General features: G+C 41.8%; 1 protein-coding gene across 13 annotated transcripts in view; it reads right to left on the reverse strand.

Annotated features, from left to right (window-relative positions):
* Nucleotides 1-24,739, reverse strand: part of KIF1B (kinesin family member 1B) — a 173,883-nt gene that overhangs the window by 42,059 nt on the left and 107,085 nt on the right. For 9 of the 13 annotated variants that reach the window (XM_054556598.2, XM_054556605.2, XM_063720043.1 and 6 more), the window contains 10 exons: nucleotides 20,543-20,636; nucleotides 18,801-18,949; nucleotides 16,618-16,796; nucleotides 15,782-15,919; nucleotides 14,324-14,572; nucleotides 6,031-6,149; nucleotides 3,943-4,028; nucleotides 3,482-3,611; nucleotides 3,152-3,314; nucleotides 826-916 (listed from right to left, as the gene is read on the reverse strand). In XM_054556598.2, the coding sequence (XP_054412573.1) occupies nucleotides 826-916; nucleotides 3,152-3,314; nucleotides 3,482-3,611; nucleotides 3,943-4,028; nucleotides 6,031-6,149; nucleotides 14,324-14,572; nucleotides 15,782-15,919; nucleotides 16,618-16,796; nucleotides 18,801-18,949; nucleotides 20,543-20,636 (1,398 nt within the window). The remainder of the gene's footprint in view (nucleotides 1-825; nucleotides 917-3,151; nucleotides 3,315-3,481; nucleotides 3,612-3,942; nucleotides 4,029-6,030; nucleotides 6,150-14,323; nucleotides 14,573-15,781; nucleotides 15,920-16,617; nucleotides 16,797-18,800; nucleotides 18,950-20,542; nucleotides 20,637-24,739) is intronic. The other 4 variants (XM_063720047.1, XM_054556622.2, XM_054556615.2 and 1 more) reach the window with 1 other exon arrangement.

Genomic DNA, 24,739 nt, shown 5'->3' on the forward strand with positions numbered 1-24,739 from the left:
TTCAAGCAATTCTCGTGTCTCAGATGGGATTTCACCATGTTGGCCAGGCTGGTCACAAACTCCTGACCTCAAGTGATCCACCTGCCTCGGCCTCCCAGAGTGCTGGGACAGGTGTGAGCCACTGCGCCCAGCCTGATAAGTGACTTCAGTCATCTCAGCTAACACAGGGATTATCTTAATCTATGGTATAAAGGTAAAGATAAATTACACAAAAACTCTCAGAACAGTGACTAACACAAAATAAACTCTCAGTGAATATTAGCTATTGTGATGAGGATGATGACTTTGAAATAGAGTTTGAGTGAAATTCATGTAAGAGAGGGAAGGGTCTGTTTTCTTACTCCACGTAGGAATACAGTTGTAAAGGGCATTAATGTGTTAATTATACTATCAGTTGCAAGGAAAACAGATCTAAATCTTAATTTAGCTACAGAAGGTATTTGATATTTTTTATGTTATTTGCAATCGAGAAACATAAGTATCTTAGGGTTTAAAGGACAATGCATTCACTTTAACAAAACTCTTATTAAGCATGCTTATTTTTCTAGGACAGAAACACTAAAACAACTCATTGCATTCAAACTGATGGAAGATTTTACTGGCAGACGAACCCACATTCCACTCACTAGGCCCATTGTGATACAGACAAGAAGGCTTGCTGCTCAGGCCACTGTGGATGACCTCACCGCTCTAGCCACGCCCTCTATTGTCTACTCTCCCCCTGCACAGCCAGTGACTTGTACCTCTTCTTATCACCCTTCCTGGGCTGAGAAAGCCAAGGTACCAGAAAAACATATGTTTGGCAAAAAGGTCCGCGTCACTTACATTCTGCACATGATAAAAGGCCAGGGGACTTCCTCTGCCATTGTTTTTGAGGGGCTCCGTGGAGAATGCTTCATCATGGCGATGCAAAAAGCTTCATAAAGAAAATAAAAAGACTCGTGAACACTGCATTAAATGGTTTTATCAGAATCTGTTTCAAGAGCCCAATGTGGATCCTATAGAAAGAAGCATTCCACTTAAGCAGATTCTTTAAGTTATTTACATTCCTTGTCAAGAACCTTTTCCATATCGCACAGAGGGCATTTTAGATTTTATTTCAAAAATGACTGAAAAATTAACTGACCCTGATCACTTGGCTATATGGAGGTATATGCAAGAATGCTTTAGAGAGAGTGAAGAAGTAAATTCAATTAACTCCTCTTCTTTTGTAAAAGCTTTTTACTAAAAATAAAAACAATGTCATTTTGTACAGACAAAATTTAGCAGACTCAAGCTTCCACAGTTAGTGCGAAAGCCTGTGGATGGCATAGTTACCTGAGAGTCTGTTGTGGATTCAAATGTCACCTCTTCCAGGCAGTCTTTCCTGACTTACCCTGACAGTTTTGTGTTCCCGCATTACTAGTAACGTTTTTTTCCTTAATAGCAATGATTTCACTGTAATAATGTATTTATATGCCTCTCTCCCCACCAGACAGCAAGCGTTTTCCCACAGGTCTTGACACATAGAAGATACTCTGGAAAGATGTGTTGAACCAATGGGCTATATTTAGTTATTTTCACAGATAGTGAGATGTTATCGTTCCCTCTCTCTCTCCCTATTGTTAGTCTGAAATAAAAAGAACTGCACAGTTAAAGAGGACCCAACACAAAGATTTACTGCCAGATAGAAAAATCCATCAGAAGGACACCCCTTCCATCAAGAAAAAATGGAGAAAAAGAAAATATTTTCAATTGGGGGGACAGAGAGACTGGTAGTATGAACTTGTTGTCTTCCAAATTAGTTCACCAGTCTGAGAACACTAGCATGCTTTTGCCAAGTGCTCCAAATCCCTGATTCCTGTACTGCTGGCACTGCAGCATTCTTGGGGTTCCCTGACGACAGGTGAACTCATTCACAGTGCTCTGCAGCCATACCTTCCCGGCACAGGCCAGAGGAGCGACTATAAAAACACAGGACGCCTTTGAGGCTGCTTTCAACACAAGCAACATGCCCTTTTCCCCAGAGCTAACACCAGGTAGAGATGCTGCTCTTTTTAGGAGATGGTAGGACAAAGGTCAACTCACTATTATTGTCACTTCAGACATCAGTTAACCAAATAGATGTTTTCCATAAAACGTTATCAGTTGCCTGATTAGAATAATAGCAAGTTCCAAAAAACAGATTCATTTGGTCAACACTATTGTGCCCTAAGTTTGAGGGTATGAGTGAAAACACATTAAATAGGTGAAATCAATGCTCAATGGGTAATACTTCAACAACTATGAGTTGTAGCAAATGATATTAGTGGTTTACTATATAGTGATCACATTTAATTTAGATCACATTTAACTCAACTTTCTGTGATAAAACCTATACAAAAGCTTTATAAACTGCACTAGGGCCCATGGGAAGGCCAAGGCACATTCTGAGGGGAGATGGATGGCAGAACCCAAAGCAGCCTCTTGGTGGCACCAGTGGCAAACTGAGGGCGGTAGGTATGGAGGGATCAGACTTCAGTCTCTTGTACTGTGGCCCTTTCCAAGTACTGAAAAGACACCTTGAAGTCTGGAGGTATTAAAACTGAAGATTCACAAAAAAGTGTTTTCCTGGGGCAGTCTTGAGAAGAAAGCATCCAGAGCACAGGGTTTTGAGAGGGCCGAGGGAAAGAGCAAGTCCTATGTAGATGAGAAATGAGAAGTATCACATCTTCCCTACATGCTAGCTTTTTTCAGTTGATGTAGAATTTATCCTTCTTTACATTGTTTAAATTTTCCTTTTCCCGATTATTAAATAGGCATAATTGCTAGCTAGATAAGTCATTGCTTTCAGGCTTACTAATAAGACATTTCAACATGAAGAGGACTAGAAAGACTCATCAACAGGCTTATGTGATCAGACCCTACATTTCTGGTAAAGGGGGACCGCTCACAGCAGAGCCCTGCAGCAGGATGCGCAGCATGCTCCTCCTGCCAGGGAACCCTGTTGCATTCCAGGACAGGTTTCTGGTTCTCACTCCCATAGGAGTGATGAAAGTATTTTCCTTCAGAGACTGGTCAGTCTTTGTCTCAAGAGTGTTAATCCCTCACACATGTAAAGCACTCTACAGTGCACAAGAGATGTCACCTCGGTTAGCAGCTAGCTGGGAGGCAGAGCAAAGGGGCAGCTTACTTGAACTGACAGAAGATATCTGCATACTCTGGGAGGATTCCACTGGCCTGCAACACTGTTACTCGGAAAGTGAAGGCACTGCCCAGTTTCAGGTGGTTGCCAATCTCTTCAGAAAACCCTTCCATTACCATCTTACCATCCAGCAAAGTGCTTGACTTCAAATCTAAAGAGGGTCAAATGAAGACACAGATGGTTCAAATAATGCAAAAAGGAGGGAGTTGGGCATTCTTTCCATTCCTAGTTGATGAAGGCCACTATGTCCCTTGATAATGGTCAATATTTTCCCTTTGTCGAAAATGTCCCCAAGCACAGTAAACTCCGTCTACATACCCAAGTCATTAATTCGACTGATTTCTTCTGGAGGAGTGATGACTTCAGAACTCTGACCCTGTCCTTCCACAATCCTCAACTCCTCCAAGGACAGACCAGAACGAGTCATTGCAACAGATGAAAAGTCACTCTGAAAAAAAGGCAGGGGCAGGTACATGGTAAAGTAGTATAAAAACATATTTTTCCCCAGTTGTCTTACTTCTGTTTATCTGCCCAACAAATAATAGTGACTGGAAAATTATATGGACTGAGGGCTGTCTGAGGAAAGGCAATGAATAAAATATGAATGTTGAGTCTATACACCTTTACCTTCATTATTGTTAGACATGTCCCATATTCTACTGAACTACTCTGTGGCAACCAGCACCCTGTATTTTTCAGTTTTACAGGAGAACTGATCTCCAATGCTGAACATTCTTTCTCTTTCCACAGGGTTTTCCTTCTTCCTGATGGTTTCTCACCTGATTAAAGTATTCATTATCAAAAGATATTTTAGCTGTTCCTGACTGTCGAATTCCAGAGCCATAATCAGGAGCTTCTTCATCCGCTAAAGCAGAAAAAAAAATTAGCAAGAATTGAGTGAGACTACACACGGGGAGGGAGGGAAAAGGCTCTTGCTGGATTATAAACTCAAGTCTTTGGCATGAGAGAATGATACCAAAGTAGTAACACGGCATGGGCTGCTTCGCATTCTATTCATGCAGATTTATCAACTTCCTTAGCTCAAATGAGACTAGTCAATAAAGAATCGGTTTTAGGCCGGGTGCAGTGGCTCACGCCTGTCATCCCAGCACTTTGAGGGGCTGAGGTGGGCAGATCATGAGGTCAGGAATTCGAGACCAGCCTGACTAACATAGTGAAACCCCGTCTCTACTAAAAATACAAAAATTAGCCAGGCGTGGTGGTGGGCGCCTGTAATCCCAGCTACTCAGGAGGCTGAGGCAGGAGAATTGCTTGAACCCGGGAGGCGGAGGTTGCAGTGAGCCGAGATCGCACCACTGCACTCCAGCCTGGGCAACAGAGCGAGACTCCATCTCAAAAAAAAAAAAAGAATCAGTTTTATTCTTGAGATTGTTCAAATGTCACACCTAGAAATCCTGACTGTCTCCATGCTGGCAAGATAATACCCAACAAGTATTTGAAAATACTATATTGTACTTGTGGAGGAGACTTCCATATACTCAACACTGGTGACTGTGTCACAAGTTTCCATGGGGGAAAGGCTGAAAGGTCACTGGACACAGCATAGCATTTGGGAATTAAGACAGAAAGATTACAGAAAATGACCACATTCTTTCTCAGAACATAGGCTGGATCATGGAAAAATGGAAAATATCAAAATCTTTTTTTTTTCAATTGTTTTTTAAGAGATGGGGTCTCACTATGTTGCCCAGGTTGGCCTCAAACTCCTGGGCTCAAGCAATCCTGCCTCGGCCTCCCAAGTAGCTGGGACTACAGGCACGAGCCACCACAATCAGCTTGTATCAGCTTGACCCGTGCATTACAAAACAGCAGCCAAACAAATGTCTATTAGAAGTACTCTGAGAAAAAAAAAAAAAACTAAGCAAGACAAAGGCCTAACAATCCTTTGTTAATAATGAAGCAGTTAAGATACATTACTTAGGCCAGGCTGGGCGCAGTGGCTGACGCCTGTAATCCCAGCACTTTGGAAGGCCGAGGTGGGCAGATCATCTGAGGTCAGGAGTTTGAGACCAGCCTGGCCAAAATGGTAAAACTTCGTCTCTACTAAAAATACAAAAATTACCTGGGTGTGATGGTGAGCACTTGTAATCCCATTTACTAGGGAGGCTGAGGCATGAGAATCGCTTGAACCAGGAGGCGGAGATTGCAGTGAGTTGAGATTGTGCCACTGCGCTCCAGCCTGGGCAACAGAGCAAGACTCCGTCTCAAAACAAAATAAAAGGCCAATGACTGGCCAGGTGCAATGGCCCACACCCATAATCCTAGCATTTCGGGAGGCCAGGGCAGGAAGATCGCTTGAGCTCAGGAGTTTGAGACTATGCTGGGCAACATAATGAGACCCCAACTCTATAAAATTTATAAACTTAAAAATTAGCTGGGATGGTGGTGTGCATCTGTAGTTCCAGCTATTCAGGTGGCTGAGGTGGGAGGATGGCTGAGCCTGGAGGTGAAGGATGCAGTGAGATATGATTGCACCATTGCACTCCAGCCTGGATGACAAAGTGAGACCCTGTCTCAATAAAAGAAAAAAAAAAAAAAAAAAAAACACGCCAATGACTTTTATATAGTTAATGCAAGAGCTGTTATTTAACATGTTTAAGGAAATCTCTTTACCCCATTATTGCAAAGTAGCAGTAGTCTGGACTAAGCAGGATCTATTTGTGATAGTTGGGAACAATTGCTAGAAAGGAGCAATAAAGGCTTTCTCCAAAGTATGTGTATGTATATTACACATACAAACTCCCCACAGTTTGTATGTGTAATATAAGCGTGACCCACGTGGAATCAGCCTGCTTTGTCTCTAGACAAAGAACTCACAGCTCTCATTTCAGAAGAGGGTCACCTACCTGCGATGGCCTGTACAGCCACACGCAGAAATCCCCGCACTTCACCTTTCTCACTGACGATGGCCACCCTGTGGATCAGGGGCACGGGATACAGCAGATTGCTCAGGTAAACAAATGCCCTAGAGACAGAAACCAGGAGACAAATGTCAGAGCATCCATGGAGAGATAAACTGGCTTTCAGATTCACTGACACCATCTTCTTGCAACTGTGAGCTGACTTCTGGCCTTGTCTTAAGACCCCTTCTCAGTCCTATCCTCTCAGATTTGCCTAGAGCTGCCTTTTCAGCACAGATAATGAACAAGCAAACGCTTGGCAGAACTGTTGACGAAGACCAACACACACCAAATCATGCTCTAAAACTTAACTACTGTAGGGAGAAGAGTCACACCTGGAAGCAGACTTTCAAGATACTGCTCTATGAATGCTGCTACGGACAGGTTGGAGGAGGGGCCCATTCAAGAGCTTAATCTTTTTTTTTTTTTTGAGACAGAGTCTCGCTCTGTCACCAGGCTGTAATACAGTGGCATGATCTCGGCTCACTGCAACCTCCGACTCCCTGGTTCAAGTGATTCTCCTGCCTCAGCCTCCCGAGTAGCTGGGATTACAGGCACGCGCCACCATACCCAGCTAATTTTTGTATTTTTAATGGAGATGAGGTTTCAACATGTTGGCCAGGCTGGTCTCAATCTCCTGACCTTGTGATCCACCTGCCTCGGCCTCCCAGAGTGCTGGGATTACAGGTGTGAGCCACCATGCCCAGGCGAGCTTAACCTTTTAATTTAAGAAATTATAAAGAGGTTTTGTTTCATTTTTCCCAATAGATAAAACAGAAACCAGGAGACAAAAAAGGCAGGGAAATGGGACGAAATACAGTTAATAACTCTAAAATAAATTCCATATCACAGCATTACGGTCTTTATTGGTTATTTTTTGTTTGATTTTGAGATGGAGTCTCACTCTGTCACCCAGGCTGGAATGCAGTGGTGCGATCTCGGCTCACTGCAAGCTCCGCCTCCCGGGTTCACACCATTCTCCTGCCTCAGCCTCCCGAGTACCTGGGACTATAGGTGCCCGCCACCACGCCCAGCTAATTTTTTTGTATTTTTAGTAGAGACAGGGTTTCACCATGTTAGCCAGGATGGTCTTGATCTCCTGACCTCGTGATCCGCCCACAACAGCCTTCCAAAGTGCTGGGATTACAGGCATGAGCCACCGCGCCTGGCCTATGGGTCTTTATTGTTACCTTATTTATTTATTTTGAGATGGAGTTTCGCTCTTGTTGCCCAGGCTAGAGTGCAGTGGCGCAACCTCAGCTCACTGCAACCTCTATCTCTCGGGTTCAAGCGATTCTCCTGCCTCAGTCTCCTGAGTAGGCTGGGTTTCTCCCCATTGGTCAGGCTGGTTTCGAACTCCTGATCTCAGGTGATCTGCCTGCCTCAGCCTCCCAAAGTGCTGGGATTACAGGCATGAGCCACCGTGCCTGGCCATTTATTGTTACTTTAAGAAATGACTATTATTGGCTGGGTGTGGTGGCTCATGCCTTAATCCCAGCACTTCGGGAGGCTGAGGTAGGCGGATCACCTGAGGCCAGGAGTTTGAGACCAGCCTGGCCAACATGGCGAAACACTGTCTCTACTAAAAATATAAAAATTAGCCGGGCATGGTGGCATGCACCTGTTGTCCCAGCTACTTGAGAGGCTGAAGCAGGAGAATCGCTTGAACCCGGGAGGTGGAGGTTGTGGTGAGCCGAAGTTGCACCACTGCACTCTAGCCTGGGTGACAGGGTGAGACTCTGTCTCGGGGAAAAAAAAAAAAAAAAAAAAGAGGCCGGGCGCGGTGGCTCATGCTTGTAATCCCAGCACTTTGGGAGGCCGAGACGGGCCGATCACGAGGTCAGGAGATCAAGACCATCCTGGCTAACACAGTGAAACCCCGTCTCTATGAAAAATAAAAAAAATTAGCCGGGTGTGGTGGCAGACGCCTGTAGTCCCAGGTACTCGGGAGGCTGAGGCAGAAGAATGGCGTGAACCCGGGAGGCGGAGCTTGCAGTGAGCCAAGATCGCGCCACTGCACTCCAGCCTGGGCGACAGAGACTCCGTCTCAAAAAAAAAAAAAGAAATGACTATTATCTTCAGGCAGGGTGACTGACAAGGTGAGGTCAGCAGACACATATGGGCAGAGAAGCTCTGCAGCAAGAAATTTTTGAGTTCTAAGATTAGAGGAGACTCTGAATGGGCATCAAGATAAATGTTAAGGGCCGGGCATGGTGGCTCACGCCTGTAATCCCAGCACTTTGGGAGGCTGAGGCAGGCAGGTCACCTGAGGTCAGGAGTTTGAGACCAGCCTGGACAACATGGTGAAACCCCGTCTCTACTAAAAATACAAAAATTAGCCAGGTGTGGTGGCAGGCACCTGTAATCCCAGCTACTCGGGGTGGGGGGCCGAGGCAGGAGAATCACTTGAACCCAGGAGGTAGAGGTTGCAGTGAGCCGAGATCGCACCATCGCACTCCAGCCTGGGGGACAAAAGCAAGACTTCATCTCAAGAGAAAAAAAAAAAAGATAAAAGATAAATGTTAAGGGAGAAGATGACAGTTGATGCCTAAAAGGTTTGCTTTTGCTCCTAGAGTTCAAAACCTAATTCAGAAATGCATAAGTAAAAGGTAAATTATAGCTCTAACACTTCATATTTCAAGCAAACTAGCAAAGTCCTATCACATTTGTATTTTCTTCCTTATTTTGTAGCTATTACTTTTTTAAAAAAGCAATAAAAACTGGTGGTCACAAAGCTAGAGTGTTCATTCCAATTAGCGAAAGGGAAATAGAATCTAGTTCCTACTATGATTCCAGTCTTCCCATTTGGTATATGCTGATCTTCGAACATAAGACAAAAGACAAAGACAGACACTTGTATCAATAAATCAAACAAAACCAAGTGACACACATGTTTATCTGATGCTTTTCCTGCTCTGAAATCTATTTTAAAACAAAGAGAGGAGGAGGATGGACTGGGTATTTGGGATTTCAACTCAAAGTAATGAAAATTAAGAAAACAGACATAATACATCACAGAAAAACAAATGTTAACATGACTAGAGCATAAATGAAATACAAATGAAAAATATAACAAAAATAACTGCAAATGAACATTAAATCAGATGAAATAATGCCACCTCCCTTTCAGTCTGCTCCAAAGCAGGAGAGAGAGAAATGCTAAGAAACAGAGAGTTGAAGCTCTGGTGTAAAAAAACGTAAGAATGAAAAGTTCTAAAAAGTTCTAAACAAGACCCTCAAACAACAACTACTGCAACAGAATTTAAAAGATTAAGAATTTGGCGTAAGGTATCAAATGGATAATTTCACTTTCAAAGTCAACACATACACAGATCACCCTCCTCTATTATGGGCACCCCAGCTAGACTTGCCCATTTCAAGGCCTGGGCCATTAAAGAGCCATCGCACATGTCCCCTGCCTGGAGTCCTCTCTGCACTGGATGCCTACACCTCGTGCCTTTGATGTCTTTTTTTTTTTTTTTTTTTTTTTGAGACGGGGTTTCACCATGTTGGCCAGGCTGGTCTCAAACTCCTGATCTCAGGTGATTCACCCACCTCAGCCTCCCAAAGTGCTGGGATTACAGGCGTGAGCTACCACACCCAGCCTCATGCCTTTGATTTCACATCTTCAGGTCTTATTTCAAATACCACTTTCTCATAACAGGTCCCCCAATGTTATGTGATCTCCAACAACACACACAACTATTTCATCACTGCTATAATTTACATTTACTTGTGCAATTATTTAACTTATGTCTGTGTCATCCATCAGACTATAAGTCTATGAGGGCAGGAACCATGTCTGGTTTTGCTCACCACTGTCTGCAGAGGGCTGGGCCACTCTATAAATATTTGGTAAGTGAACATCTATGTACATAAGGGAACAGGAAAATGATTTGCCTCTATCTTTAAGTAGAAGTGGAAGCTTTTCTAGAAAAATGGGTTATACCAGAGGCAGAAAAGCAAAGCCATCCAACTTATACTAGGTTGATTTTTCAGAGCCACCTCATAATGGATATTAACTATATAGAACACATTTAGATTCCTAACTATATCTAATTTATCTTAAAAATAGCTATTCAAAAACAGGAGCCACCTTTTTTTTTTTTTTAAGAAAGCTTATATTAAGCACACATTACATTAAAGTACTGTTTGTGCACACAGTAAAGATGAGATTGCCTTTCTGCCTATGGCAATGGCTAGTCCAAGTGTGGGAGCATTGAAAGCCATTATTACAGATTTCCCTTTTTAGATAATTCTGTAATTCTATGGCAGGGACATCAGCTCCATGACTATACAATCACACATTCACTAGGCAGCACCTTGTTATGTTACCAGAATATAGCCCTTAGCTCCAAATCAATGCTATATAAACATTCTATTCTGAAGCTTTTTAAACAGAATTTTCATAATTACTCTGCATTTTTGAGAATCCTTATACTTTGACCTAGCAGACTGAAGGAGAACAGGGATGAGAGAGGGGAATATGTAAGGGATACGTTAGCAGAAAGTTCAATGAAGTTACTTCAAAAAGGGAAACAAACTGGTCAACATAAAGATAAGAAAAATTAGCAAAATTATGGTGCTACTTATAGAAAGAATGTCAGTTAAGGTACTTAGAGAGATGACAGAATAATCATCTTTAACCCCCTTTTAACCCAGAAGACTAGCTTAAATATTTTACATTTCATCCCAAATTATGATGGATGGTTCATAACATCCCAGCATGCCATAAGAGAATAGCTAAAGGGACAAGCTCTTTTTCACTTGCAATATAAAGTTTTAGCAGCGGCAGTCATGGCTAAAAAACAAACTTACTAATGGAATTTCACAAGAAACTAATTTTTTTTCCCCCTAGACAGAGTCTTTGCTCTGTTGCCCAGGTTGAAGTGCAGTGGCGCGATCTTGGCTCACTGCAACCTCCGCCTCCCGGGTTCAAGCAATTCTCCTGCCTCAGCCTCCTGAGTAGCTGGGATTACAGGCACAAACCACCATGCCTGGCTAATATTTGTATTCTTAGTAGAGACGAGGTTTCACCATGTTGGCCAGGCTGGTTTCGAACTCTTGACCTTGTGACCTGCCCACCTCGGCCTCCCAAAGTGCTGGGATTACAGGCGTGAGCCACCGCACCCAGCCAGAAACTAAAAATTTTACAAGTGATTTATATTTGCAATTATATGCCAATAGGAGAAATCCAATCTTGTGTATCACAAAAACAGGAAAGTAGTTACTTTCCTTACACATACAATGACCACTACACAACTGGGTAATGTTGCATTATTGTAAATTTTGTTTGTAGAAGAGAAATGTAGTCAAGGGCAAAAATGGAAAGCTATCCTTCACTTTACTGATTGCTATTATATTATTTCACTTCCTCCCCCAGTCCTTTCTTGCAAGGTTAGAACTTGGGAACCTAAACAAATGGAAAAATCAATTCCTGGGCCATAGCTCCATAAGTACTTTATGTGGAAATCAAAATAGAGTTGATTGCTTTATACCTATACTTACATCTGATATGATTAAAAGAAAGAAAACTATAAAACTACAGAGAAAACAATACATGTATCCTCAGTTAATTTCCACATTAAGTGGGACTGTCTTGAGTTTCCATACAACTTCCTCAAAATACAAATGCTTCTTAGTAGAAGTCTTAACCAGGATATTCATTTTTGCTGGTGTAGATGACAGAATATGAAAGTTGAAAAAGATCTTTATGGCTCCTTATTTCTACCTGTTATTCACTTTACACTTGAGAGCCCAAAAGGCTTCACTTTAAGTTGCTTGTTGTAGATGACAGAGATGGCCTAGGACCCAAGGCTTCTCCTGACAATTAGGTCAGGCTTCTCCTCACCATGTTACATAAGATGAAGCTGCCTACTCTTCACTGCAATGGTATAGAACACAAGCCAACAGTTTTAGAAACTGTGTAATTAGCACTGGGACAATGTTTATGGCCAGAAACTGGGTTTTAACTTCCAACTCCCTTAGAATAGGAAGGACATGTGCTGAAGAACACAGGCAGCCATCAAATGAAGCAAGCACTATTGTCCCATTATTTGTACATACCTTTCTCAATTTTAATAAAAATCAGCTTCTCTGAAATTCTAAGTATCTATTCATGGCGATACACCAGTAGAAAACAATATTCATGGCCACATAATCCCTTTATGTTTATCCATGGAAAAACTAAATTCTAAATGCTCCTTTGCCATTGGAAAACCCAGAGACCGTCTAATACTATGACCTACAGTTACACTTGAGACTTTCATTTCTATCAAAAAAGCTTTTCTTTTCCCCCTTTCCATAACAATGATCATCTTCTAATTTAGTTATTGTTATGAGGTTCCGACCATGTGACCAATATCATACTACAAATTATGTTTTATTTTATTTTATAATTTTTGGTAGAGTTGGGGTCTTGCTCTGTCCCCAGGCTGGAGTGCATTGGTGCAATCATGGCTCACTGCAGCCTCAAACTCTTGGGCTCAAGTTATCCTCCTGCCCTAGCCTTCCAAGGAGCTGGGACTACAGACATGCACCACCACACCCGGCTAATTGTTTTTTAAATTTTCAAAGAGACAGGGTCTCACTATGTTGCCCACTCTGGTCTCAAACTCCTGGCCTCAGCCTCCAGAGTTGCTGAGATTACAGGTGTGAGCCACTGCACCTGATGAGATAAATTTTAGAACCTATGTCTCTACTAGGTCAGGAGACTCGCTATCCTTTAATTTTTAGATAACTGGTACTCATCCATTTAACACTGACATAATTCCCTTATTCATAAAGGATTCAACAATATGTGATTCTAATGTACCATTAAATTTAAATTTAATACTTTTAAACCTGGACATACTTTTTGGTTAATCCAATGCGTGCTCTACTGTTGAACTTGTAATTTAAATTACCTCAGCATGAAGGCTGGAGATGAACAAAGACACTAGTATTAGGAACATGTGCATAGAGAGTTCTGCATCACTGAAAGATGGATGCACAAACTGAGAGCCAGAGACACTGCCTCAGTTTGGTGAACTAGTCTTAACACAAAGCAGTTTCATATAGCACCGAACAAATATTCATTGTTTTGTTTTTTTTTTTTTGAGACGGAGTTTTGCTCTTGTCACCCAGGCTGGAGTGCAGTTGTGCAATCTTGTCTCACTGCAACCTCTGCCTCCCGGGTTCAAGCGATTCTCCTGCCTCAGCCTCCCAAGTAGCTGAGATTACAGGCACCTGCCACCATGCCCGGCTAATTTTTTGTATTTTTAGTAGAGACAGGGTTTTGCCATGTTGGGCAGGCTGGTCTCAAACTCCTGACTTCAGGTGACCTGGCTGCCTTGGCCTCCCAAACTGCTGGATTACAGACGTGAGCCACCGTACCCAGCCTAATTTTTGCATTTTTAATAGAGACGGGTTTCATGGGTCAGGTTGGTCTCAAACTCCTGACCTCAGGTGATCCACCCACCTCAGCCTCCCAAAGTGCTGGGATTACAGGTGTGAGCCAAAGTGCTAGGATCACAGGGGAGAGCCACCGTGCCTGGCCAATATTCACTGTTGATGGGGTCAATAGATGATTTTCTGAGCTTTATCATTATAAACCCTATAGGTTAAAATTTTAGCAGATGCCAAAGATCCGTAGATAGGCTCAGTGAAACTGGCCAAAGAAAGGCATCCATTTTAGGTAAAGGAGAAGCTTAACTTTCCTGATTCTTTTTAGGACTCAGTAGACTAGGCAAAAAATAAATTTAACTCTACTCCTGAATCTACTTTTGTCCTCTGACTCCTGCAGTACCACAAATTCTTCAGCCAAACCTTCGCCTCGGTCTGCCTCCTCTCTCATGTTACCTCCATATGCTTTTTCAATCGCAATCCTTTAAAAAGGAAACATCTAGACCATAATACTATTCACTGAACCCACTACGTTTGACTCTTAGCTTTACTTTCTCCTTTGGGGTTCCCTTCTTCAGAACAAAATTACTGGGCAATTTAAGACAAGGTGTCTTCCATGTAGTCTTCATATATTGCTACGTATTGTGCTGAGTAGACTGAGGACCTCACATACAATGCCTGAGAACTGTCTCAGCCAGACCAGCACTGACAAAGAGCTTGAAGTATTGGAGAACTTGAAAAAGAGCATTCATGAGTTGAATTGGCTAATGCAAGGTTATCCAAAATTGCGCAAGCAGGGAGGCCTTCAGAGCAAGAGCTGGTCCCTTTTCGCCTTTCTCACAATAACCTCACCAACCTTCCCACTAAAATGAACCAAGGGGATCGGTCGTAAAACGGGTCATGCCCGTCACTGAAGAGATCTGATCCCTCCTCCGTCCCTGCGTCAGAGCCGGCGTCATCCACGAATGCCTCATCATCAAAATCCTCCATCTCATCTTGCTGCTCGTCAGCCAGCTCAGTGATGTCGGAATCGGCCGTGGAAAAAGTGGGGGAGGGTGTGCGGTCGGCAAGGCGCTCATTCACACAGCCGTGGAAAATGGGGGAGCTAGACACCAGGTAAGACGCCAATTAACACAGCCAGGGAGAGAGGAATAGTTGGTTAAACAGGAAGCAATAGGTGCCAACAGGACAGAATCCACTGGGGAATCAACACAATAAAAGCAAATGGATAAGCAAAAGGATAAAATAAGCATCAATCATTTGGGTCAGGTGAAACGGAACAAGGGCAAGTTGAAAAAGTTATGTAAGGACTGATCCTTTGAATAAGAAAAGCAAAGGAAACACGTGAGTAGACCATCCTAGGTAAACACTGTGCTATAACACATTTACATTCTCCAGTTCACATAAAAGATCAGCATCCAGGCCTCAAAGGACCCACTCAACATCAAAGCGAAACAAGAAGGCTTTCAATTTTTACTGAAATTCTCACGTCATTTTGGAGCAGAAACCCAAATGGATGAAATGGCATATGGCAAAGCAGCATGTGCTTTGCTAGGGTAAGATGTGTTTGGCCAATTCATCTCTTTGAAAAACTACTTTGCTATCAGAGTAGAGTGGAAAAGATTTACTTCATTTCCACAACATACTATGACTTCAGCAACTCCTTTTCACCCAGCCTCTTTAAAAACCATCACAGGGTTTTCTGCAATTGAAAAAGCAATTCAAATTCTGAAATCATAAGCTCAAAATTAAATTTCCCTGCTTTGAAAATTCAAAACCTCTAAGAACACTTGACTCAATATGGACTCATAGAGGCACTATGTGTTTTCATTAAGTGCTGGAAATAATGTATAAAAAATGAGGCTGAAGGGGACTACCAACGTGCAATTAATTTACCCTTGCAATGACTAAAATGGGATGAATTGCTTTTTAAAAAAAGGAAAAACAAATCAGATCACCAAGAGATTGTATCTGATAAGCTGTACTATGAATTTAAACTGTAGGATACAGGCATAAGTTTTCTTTTCCTTCTAAATTTATCTTAATCAATTACAGAACACTTTGTAAGTTTAAAGTCAGGGAAGATTTAAATACTTTGGCTGAAAGTTTGAGACTCGAAACAAAAATGCCTGCTGAATATAACTGAAGGGAAATATACCAAATGACGCAGTGGTTGTGAGTGGATAAGATTATAGATAAGGCCTTTTTACACCTCTTTTTTTCCCTCTTAACTTTTTATATTATCTGCTCAGGTTTTAAACACTTAAAACTATTCATTATTTTAAAAGGAGACATCAACAAAATCATCACATACCTCCCCACAAGTTTGAACCAGTGGAACCGATCATAGAAGGGATCGCTGCCAGTCACAGTGGTTTCGCTTTCATCTTGGGCACTGGAGGCCATCTCCCCTGCCCTATCATACATCTCTCGCATCAAATCCAGTCTCTGCCTATTTAGTAAACACAAAGCACATTGGGTTAATATAATGAGATTGCATTAAACTTTCACTTTGGAAGCATCTTCCGTTCAAGATTTTCTTCAAAAAAAAAAAAAGGAGTTGCTCCCACTATTTTAATGTTACTTAAAAAGAATGAAGCCCAAAAATACAGAAACCAACACTCAGTATCTAAAGTGTCTTGATTCTAGAGATAAGCCATCAAAAGTCAAGAATGGCCACCTATCCTCTACCGGGTGAAAAGTCATAAGGGGGAATATTATGGGTCAACTGTATGTGACATCTCAAATACGCTGAGACAGGAGGAAATACCTCATCATACTACATGTAAAAGAAGCTAGATTATAACTTCCATGTTTATTACTGATTATCCTGAGGTCCAGGATAGAAAAGATGAATAAGTTTCAAATCTGAAACAGAAATATGATGAAACTGGAATATTTAAAATTTAAAAGAGGGTCTATGGAGGGTGAACTTAAATATTTACAAATGTCAAAGTGTGTGAGGAGTGCATTTATTCACTTAAAAGAAAACAGATGGATGGTAACACCATTGGCCAGCAACAGCATTTAGAAAGTACAGAGAAGTAAGCAACAGTGTCCTCAGAGAGAGGAGAGCTGGAGGGAGCTCACTTGAGCAGGTCATTGTTATTTCCTAAATAAAACAACCAGCCTTTATGAATGTTTTCATACTTGAGTTTCTCCAAAGACCAATAGTGTGTTGCTCCATTCTTCAAATCCTGGACTTCTACTGCTACCACTGTGCGAGGGAAAGGCCTGTCCTCGTGAGTTTTTTCCATCTCAGTGGGAAGTAATTCAGGAGGCAAAGGGGAGTACAGTGTGTCAGTCAGCAGAACAAACTGAAACTGCACCTGAATGGAAAGAATAAACCATTGACAAATGGTTTTCAGCAAGCAAGCTTCAGAGATGAGACGATACAATCATGCCCAATGGGAAAGAGGTCGAATGTGCTCAACAAATACCTTGTGACTAACTTTCTACTGAAAAATATGGCCACCCGTTAGCAGTCATAGGGAATAACCCTAACTTCAAATTAAGCTATTTAAGGACTTTGTTTTCCTAGCCTGGCAGTGTTTTTGCACATACTAAAATCTTCTTGAGGGGAGGCACGGTGGGGACAAGGTTACACTCTGTCACCCAGGCTGGGTGCAGTGATGCAAACACAGAGCACTGTAGCCTCCACCTCCTAGGCTCAGGGATCCTAACACCTCAGCCTCCTGAGTACCTGGGACTACAGGCATGCATCACCAGCCTAGCTAATTTTTTAAAATGTTTTGTAGAGATGGGGTTTTACCACGTTGCCCAGGCTGGTCTTGAACTCCTGAGCTCAAATGATCCACCTGCCTCGGCGGCTCAGATCACAGGCACAACCCACCACACCCGGCATAAGATCTTTATAAATATATTTTGATTGAATGAATGAAGACTTTTATAGAATTTATACTAGAGACCAAAAGGTGGACCACAAAATGCATATCTAGTCCCTCACTAATGAGAGAGGATGAAAACACAGCAAGGTTTCCCATTTTAAATTCAGAGGATTGCAACTACTGCTCTTAAAAGCATTTATTTGGCTGGGCATAGAAGTTCACACCTGTAATCCCAGCAAGCTGGAAGGCTGAGGTGGAAGGATCACTTGAGCCCAGGAGTTTGAGACCAGCCTAGGCAACACAGTGAGACCCTGTCTCTACAAACTGAGCCCAGCCCAGAAGGTGGAGGCTGTAGTGAGCCATAATTGCACCACTGTACTCCAGCCTGGGTGACAGAGCCAGATCCTATCTCATAAAAAAAAGTATTTATTATACGGTAAGTACTTCACGACATCGCATCATTTATTTCTCACTACCATGTTATAGTTTCACCAACAGATTATTATTAAACAATTATTTAATATTAATTAAATGCTACGCACAGTAGTAAGAAAAAAAGACAGTTACTGCCTTTATTTAGTTTACTTGAGGAGAGGAGTGGCTAATAAATAATTATAAAATGAGAAAGGCTGCCGAGATTATGAATGAAGAACATATCGTATTCCCTAAAACTAGAATTTAGTTCTAGGAGAAGATAATTAATTTCCCCAAAGTTAGGTGGTCCATGCTCTTACCTACTACACAATATGATCTTCCACTGTAATCTTAGCAGTGAAGAAACTGATAAACAGGAGGGCATACAGAAGACCGAATCTAAGGTTTGGTGTGAAGTTTTGGTAATACTTACAAAAATGAATAACATTTATTGCCTTTTACCATGCCAGGTACTATAAGTGCTTTATGCATATGCCCATTTTCATTCTTCACAAAATCCTTTGGTGCCAGGTATTGCTGCCAACCCCATTATGTAGGTGGGGGAATGGAGGCACAGGGCTAGGGGGATCAACACCACTTGTGGAGCTGGGACTGGAACCTGGACTGTCTGCGTCCAGGATGCATGTGCTTGTCCACTACACAACAGTGCCTCTCAGACCCTAGAGGAGGAGCAGATCAATGGCAAAGCATACCAAACTTAGAGGTGCAAACTTAATAACAGAAAAGCGGAAGAAAATTAAAATTATTCAGAAACCCAAGAGAAGTATTTTTCTATTACTATGTTTCTCCAGTTTTTGTTAGGAATATAGTCTATTTGTAAAATAAGCTAGAAAACATCTGTTTTTTTAAAAAATTTTATTTAACAAAAATTTAATTAGTACCTACTATGTTCCAGGCACATATATTAAATAAAGACATATATAAAGCTGCTTTATAGCACAAAGCAGCTGAGTTCCCCCAAAGGAAAGGTTAATTCAAGGTCAGAGCCCAGATGCACCCACAGCAGGCTCGGCTTTGCCTCCGGCTCTCCCGTGTCCTCCTGCTCCATACCTTCTTTTTCAGTTCCACACTGATGGCACTGGCCTCCTTTAGGTACACGGCATTGCCCCAGAGTAAGTCCCGTAATGAAGTAAACTGATGAGACTTCCATTTCCGGAAGGCCCATTGGGCCAACTCAAATTCATGCTGTGTCCAAGGAACTGAAAGAATGAATGATGCATATTTAATGGCAATCTTACAACTATATAAAAATTACACCTCTCTTCTAGCTTATCTCTTTTATCAAGGTGAGGTGTTTTCCAGTTTCTCTCCATTCAGCTGCTTTTGTTTCTTCTTCTTTTTAGTAAAGCTTACCAAATTCTGTTGATATTATGAAAGCAATATATACATTTCAGAAAATCTTTAAAAATCCTACTTTTGTATTTAAAATAGTACAACAAAGAAATAAATTTTTCTTATTTTTAAAAAAAGGTATAACATGTGGTCACAGTAAAAAAAAAAATACTCCTGGCTAGGCGCAGTGGCTCATGTCTATAATCCCAGCACTTAGGAAGGCAGAGGTAGGCGGATCACCTGAGGTCAGGGGTTTGAGGCCAGCCTGGCCAACATGGAGAAACCACATCTCTACTAAAATTACAAAAATTAGCCAGGCGTGGTGGCACGCACCTGTAGTCCCAGCTACTCAGGAGGCTGAGGCATGAGAATTGCTTGAACCCAGGAAGCAGAGGTTGCAGTGAGCCGAGACTGCACCACTGCACTCCAGCCTGGGTGACAAAGTGAGACTCTGTCTCAAAAAAAAAAAAAAAAAAAAAAAGACAAACTCCTGACCTCTGTTATATTGTATGACTTCATATATTTCTTTTTTTTTTCTGTTACAGAGAGAAAAAAGGTACCATCTCATTTATTTAAAAATAAGAAATTGGCTGGGTGCAGTGAATCATGCTTGTAATCCCAGAACTTTGAGAGGCCATGGCAGGCAGATCACCTAAGGTCAGGAGTTTGAGACCAGTCTGACCAACATAGTGAAACCCCATCTCCACTAAAAACACAAAATTAGCCAGGCGTGGTGGCGCTTCCCTGTAATCCCCACTACTTAGGAGGCTGAGGCAGGAGGCGGAGGTTGCAGTGAGCTAAGACTGCGCCACTGCACTCCAGCCTGGGTGACAAAAGCAAAACTCTGTCTCAAAAATAAATAAGTAAATAAATAAATAAGAAATGTAATACATAAATTAAGAGTTCCTTCAAAGTTAGTTTGAAGTCTTGAGATTGCCAAGAGGTTGGGTAGAAAAATAAATTGTGATAAGTGTTCATACTGCATTATAAGGCAGTAAGTAATAATGAAAGCCCTAACTCAACTAAGAAATGCTGGAAAACCTAAGATAGGCAAACATGACTAAGCAATATGATTAGAAATTTGCCAGAAATGGCTTCAAATTGAACAGACTATCTTAACAAAGATTAAGCTCTATATTTGTAACAGATATATAAAAGTCACATCTACAGCAGTATGAGAGACAGTGCATGTAAACTTTCTAAGGGATTTAAATGAAGATGTGCTCAGAAACCTTGTGAAGGTCTAAGAACACTATCACTCCCATCCCCACCTCATAAAATACAGCCTGGATTCTCAATACTGCACATCTATTCAATCATCTGTAAACTGGCTCAGTAAAATGTCAATAAATGATAAGGCCAACTAAGAGGAATCCAGCTTTGATTATGCATAAATGACTAATTTGATAATATAACTTCAAAAAGATATACACAGGAAAGTTTCGGTCTCTAGATTTCACCTTCTTCCTCTTCTTCCTCCTCTTCAGTTGTTTCTGCAGCCAGGGATCGGGTTTCAACCTGCTTCTGCAAGGCCTGCAATTTACTCTCATAGTCCTGAATGAAAAGAAAGGAGACAGTAGTAGGAGAGGGAAGAAATAAGAGTGCACAGAAAGAGAAATGGGAAGGAATATTGGGGGAAGTAGAGAAAGCAAAGGACAAAGAAAAGAGACAAAGGCAGGAAACTATAATAAAAAGACATACAGAGAAATGTTTAGGAAAAAAACCCACAAAGCATACAAGATGGTCTGTAATGGGTAAATGTTAAAAAGAAAAAACTCACTGCAGTATGTTTCTACTCCCTCAAAGACTCAAGAGTTCTTTATCTGGGGTAGTGGTAGGAGAAAGGGGGAATTTTTAGGTGAAATAATGTGTGTATACCTTAAGCGTTAGAATATATTCAAGTAATATCTTATATATCAATAAATTCCAGGGAAAAACAATATTGAAAAAGATTAAATTCACCAGTATCATCAAAAATCTCAATTATCTAACTCTTTGGAAGGAAAAAAAATTAAGAGTGTAGACTTTGATGCTTCCTATGAGTGAAAAATTACTATCTTTGATCAGTAGGATGAGTTTAGCCTTCAGGTAACCAAAAGCTCATAGTGCTATTAGGACTGAAATAATTTATAGACTGCATTTAGTTATTCAACTAAGACACTTTATTTTCAATATGCAACTATAAGATGGATTACTGACCAGGTGCAGTGGCTCACACCTGTAATCCCAGCACTTTGGGAGGCCGAGGTGGGTGGATCACCTGAGGTTGGGAGTTCGAGACCAGCCTGACCAACATGGAGAAACCCTGTCTCTACTAAGAATACAAAAATTAGCTGGCCGTGGTGGCACGTGCCTGTAATCCCAGCTACTTGGGAGGATGAGGCAGGAGAATTGCTTGAACCCGGGAGGCAGAGGTTGAAGTGAACAGAGATCGCGCCACTGCACTCCAGCCTGGAGACAGACCGAGACTCTGTCTCAAAAAAAAAAAAAAAAGTATTATTTTAATACAAATCAGATGTATCCTTCATTTTTCCATCTATCCCATGCGTTTTTCAATAAGGGTAATATCACCCCAAAGGGGCCAAAAAATGGTTCTCAGAGAATGAAAAAAATCTTAGTCTTTTAATATATGAAGTACAAATATATACAATATACAGATATGTAGTATATCTGAGGTATTAAACTCTCACAGTGGGGAGAGAATAGAGGACAAATGTCTAAAAAGTTTCCTTAGGTTGTTAATTTGAAAAACTTGAATTTTAGTGAAAATAAAATAAGTAGGGTTAAGCAAGAGACCTTCAAACACCGCAATACTAAATTACAGCATAAGCATAGCATTTTAAGATTTACTGCCAGGGTTTCCTCCTTCTTTTTTGAGATGGAGTCTCACTCTATTATTGCCCAGGCTGGAGTGCAATGGCGCGATCTTGGCTCACTGCAACCTCCACCTCCCGGGTTCAAGCGATTCTCCTGCCTCAGCTTCCTCAATAGCTGGGACTACATACAGGTGCCCGCCACCACGCCCGGCTAATTTTTATATTTTAGTAGAGATGGGTTTTCACCATGTTGGCCAGGCTGATCTCGAACTCCTGACCTCATGATCTGCCCACCTTGGCCTCCCAAAGTGCTAGGATTACAGGCATGAGCCACCGCACCCAGCCCTGCTTCTTTTGGTTCCCTAGCAGTGACCCAATTACAGGCTGTCATGAGACAAAGGGTGTAAGTATGACCATCCACTGTTTCCAAACAGAGCTCTCCAAGTCCCACATCAAACATTCCATGCATCACAAAGCACTGCTGAAAGTCATTTAGCAAACGCCATTACAAAAGGAGCTCCCAAGCAATGCTCAGAAGGATGCAAATATCCTCTATGGTTCTGGTCATTTGTCAGTTATTCTCACAAAGGAAGTGTTCTCTTTAGATGGGCAGGCAGTGACCAAGACCACGAACCAACTACGTAGCTTTATTAGATACCTAAACATACTTTTTAGGAGACTACATGTTATGAAAAAAAAGAAAAAAAAATTAAACTGGTAAGAGGCTTGGGTTTGGGGTCCTGGCACTTGTTCTTACTAGCCTTATAATTCTGAGAAAGTTAAATCCTCTCTAAACCTCACCTTCTTCATCTTTAAATGAAGATTTTAGCATTTGACCTGCCTACCCACACAGTACTAGAGGAAGGACCAAGAGATGAACCATTTTAAAAACACATGAAAGACCTCTTACATAGTAATACAAACGTATTAATACATAGTAATACAAATATTACTATGTATTACTTACATAGTAATACAAATGTACTAATCAAAATGTCAGGCAATTTTTTTTTTTGAGATGGAGTCTCTCTCTGTCACCCAGGTTGGAGTGCAGTGAAGCAATCTCGGCTTACCACAACCTCCGCCTCCCAGGTTCAAGCGATTCTCCTGCCTCAGCCTCCCAAGTAGCTGGGACTACAGGTGCGTGCCACCATGCCTGGCTAATTTTTTGTATTTTTAGTAGAGACAGGGTTTCACTATGTCGGCCAGGCTGGTCTCAAACTCCTGACCTCGTGATCCACCCACCTCGGCCTCCCAAAGTGCTGGGATTACAGATGTGAGCCATTGCACCTGGCCTCAGGCAATTTTTTTTTTATAAAAGGTTATTTTTTAAGCATACTTAGCACCTAGATCTTGGTTTCTAAGTACCAATGCCACTGAAAGGAACCAGGGCTCCTTGAAAAAAATAGCTGCTTCCAGGTCTGAAGCAAGGAAAGTACAAGGTGAGTCTGAAATATTTTGTGTCAGAAAGGATGGAAGAACTCAAACACCACTGGGGCCATTTCAAAAGGACACAGGATCCCACTGGCCAATAAATCAACAGAAAAATAACATAGTACATTGAATATAGAAATAATTCACAACTCCATGGTGATACTGAAAGAAGGAGAGAAAAAGGGGAAACTCTTATTTAAATAAAAATTTTTTAAAAGCTAGCTAATTACCAGGCATGGGGCATGCACCTGTTCATTTCAGCTACTCGAGAGGCTGAAGCTGAGGCAGTTACTGGCCTCCCAAAGTGCTGGGATTACAGGTGTGAGCCACCATGCCCAGCCCCTGGGATCCCTGGAGCCCAGGAGTTGAAGGCTGCAGTGCGCTATGATCAGGCCTGTGAAAAGCCACTCCAGCCTGGGCAACACAGCAAGATCCTATCTGAAAAACAAAAACCAAAAAAAAAAAGTGGCTAATAAATGCAGAAGAAATGGCAATTGGAAAATCACCATATTGCAACCCCAGATGTAATAACTGAATCAAGCAAGGATAATAAATACTAAAATAGGCCAAGCACAGTGACTCAACGCCTATAATCCCAGCACTTTGGGAGGCTGAGGCAGGCAAACTGCTTGAGCCCAGGAATTCCATACTGGCCTGGGCAACATGGCCAAACCCCATGTCTACAAAAGAATATAAAAATCATCCAGGTGTGATGGCACACACCTGTAGTCCTAGCTACTAGAGGGGCTGAGGTAGGAGGATCACTTGAGCCGAGATCGTGCCACTGTACTCCAGCCTGGGCTACAGAGCAAGAGACCCCATCTTAAAAACAACAACAATAACAACAAACAACAAAAAGCTAAAATAATTGAGTAAAAGACGCATGGGAAACAATATGCATACGATCCAAAGTCCATGCCCAAATATCTATTAGTAAGAAGGGAAATGATATATTTACAATGGAGAGAGCTGGGAAACATCACATTAACCAAATTTACCAAACTTTAACATTATTGATAATAGGACAAATTGACATTTTATGTCTACTGATGTGATGCAACAGGAAGTACACAACAGCACCATTATAGCAATCTTTTTCCTTTTTTTTGGAGACAGGGTCTCCCTCTGTCACCCAGGCTGGGGTGCAATGGTACAATCATAGCTCACTATAACCTTGACCTCTCAGGCTCAAGTGATCCTCCTGCCTCAGCCTCCCAAGTAGCTGGGACTACAAGAGTGAGCCAACGTGCCTGGCCCCTTTATAGCATTCCTGTTTTTTTTTTTTTGAGATGGAGTTTTGCTCTGTCACCCAGGCTGGAGTGCAGTGGCACAATCTCAGGTCACTATAACCTCTGCCTCCCAGGTTCAAGCAATTCTCCTGACCCAGCCTCCCAAGTAGCTGGGACT

The sequence above is a fragment of the Pongo abelii genome, chromosome 1 (genome assembly GCF_028885655.2).
Source record: "Pongo abelii isolate AG06213 chromosome 1, NHGRI_mPonAbe1-v2.0_pri, whole genome shotgun sequence".
Classification (NCBI taxonomy): domain Eukaryota; kingdom Metazoa; phylum Chordata; class Mammalia; order Primates; family Hominidae; genus Pongo; species Pongo abelii.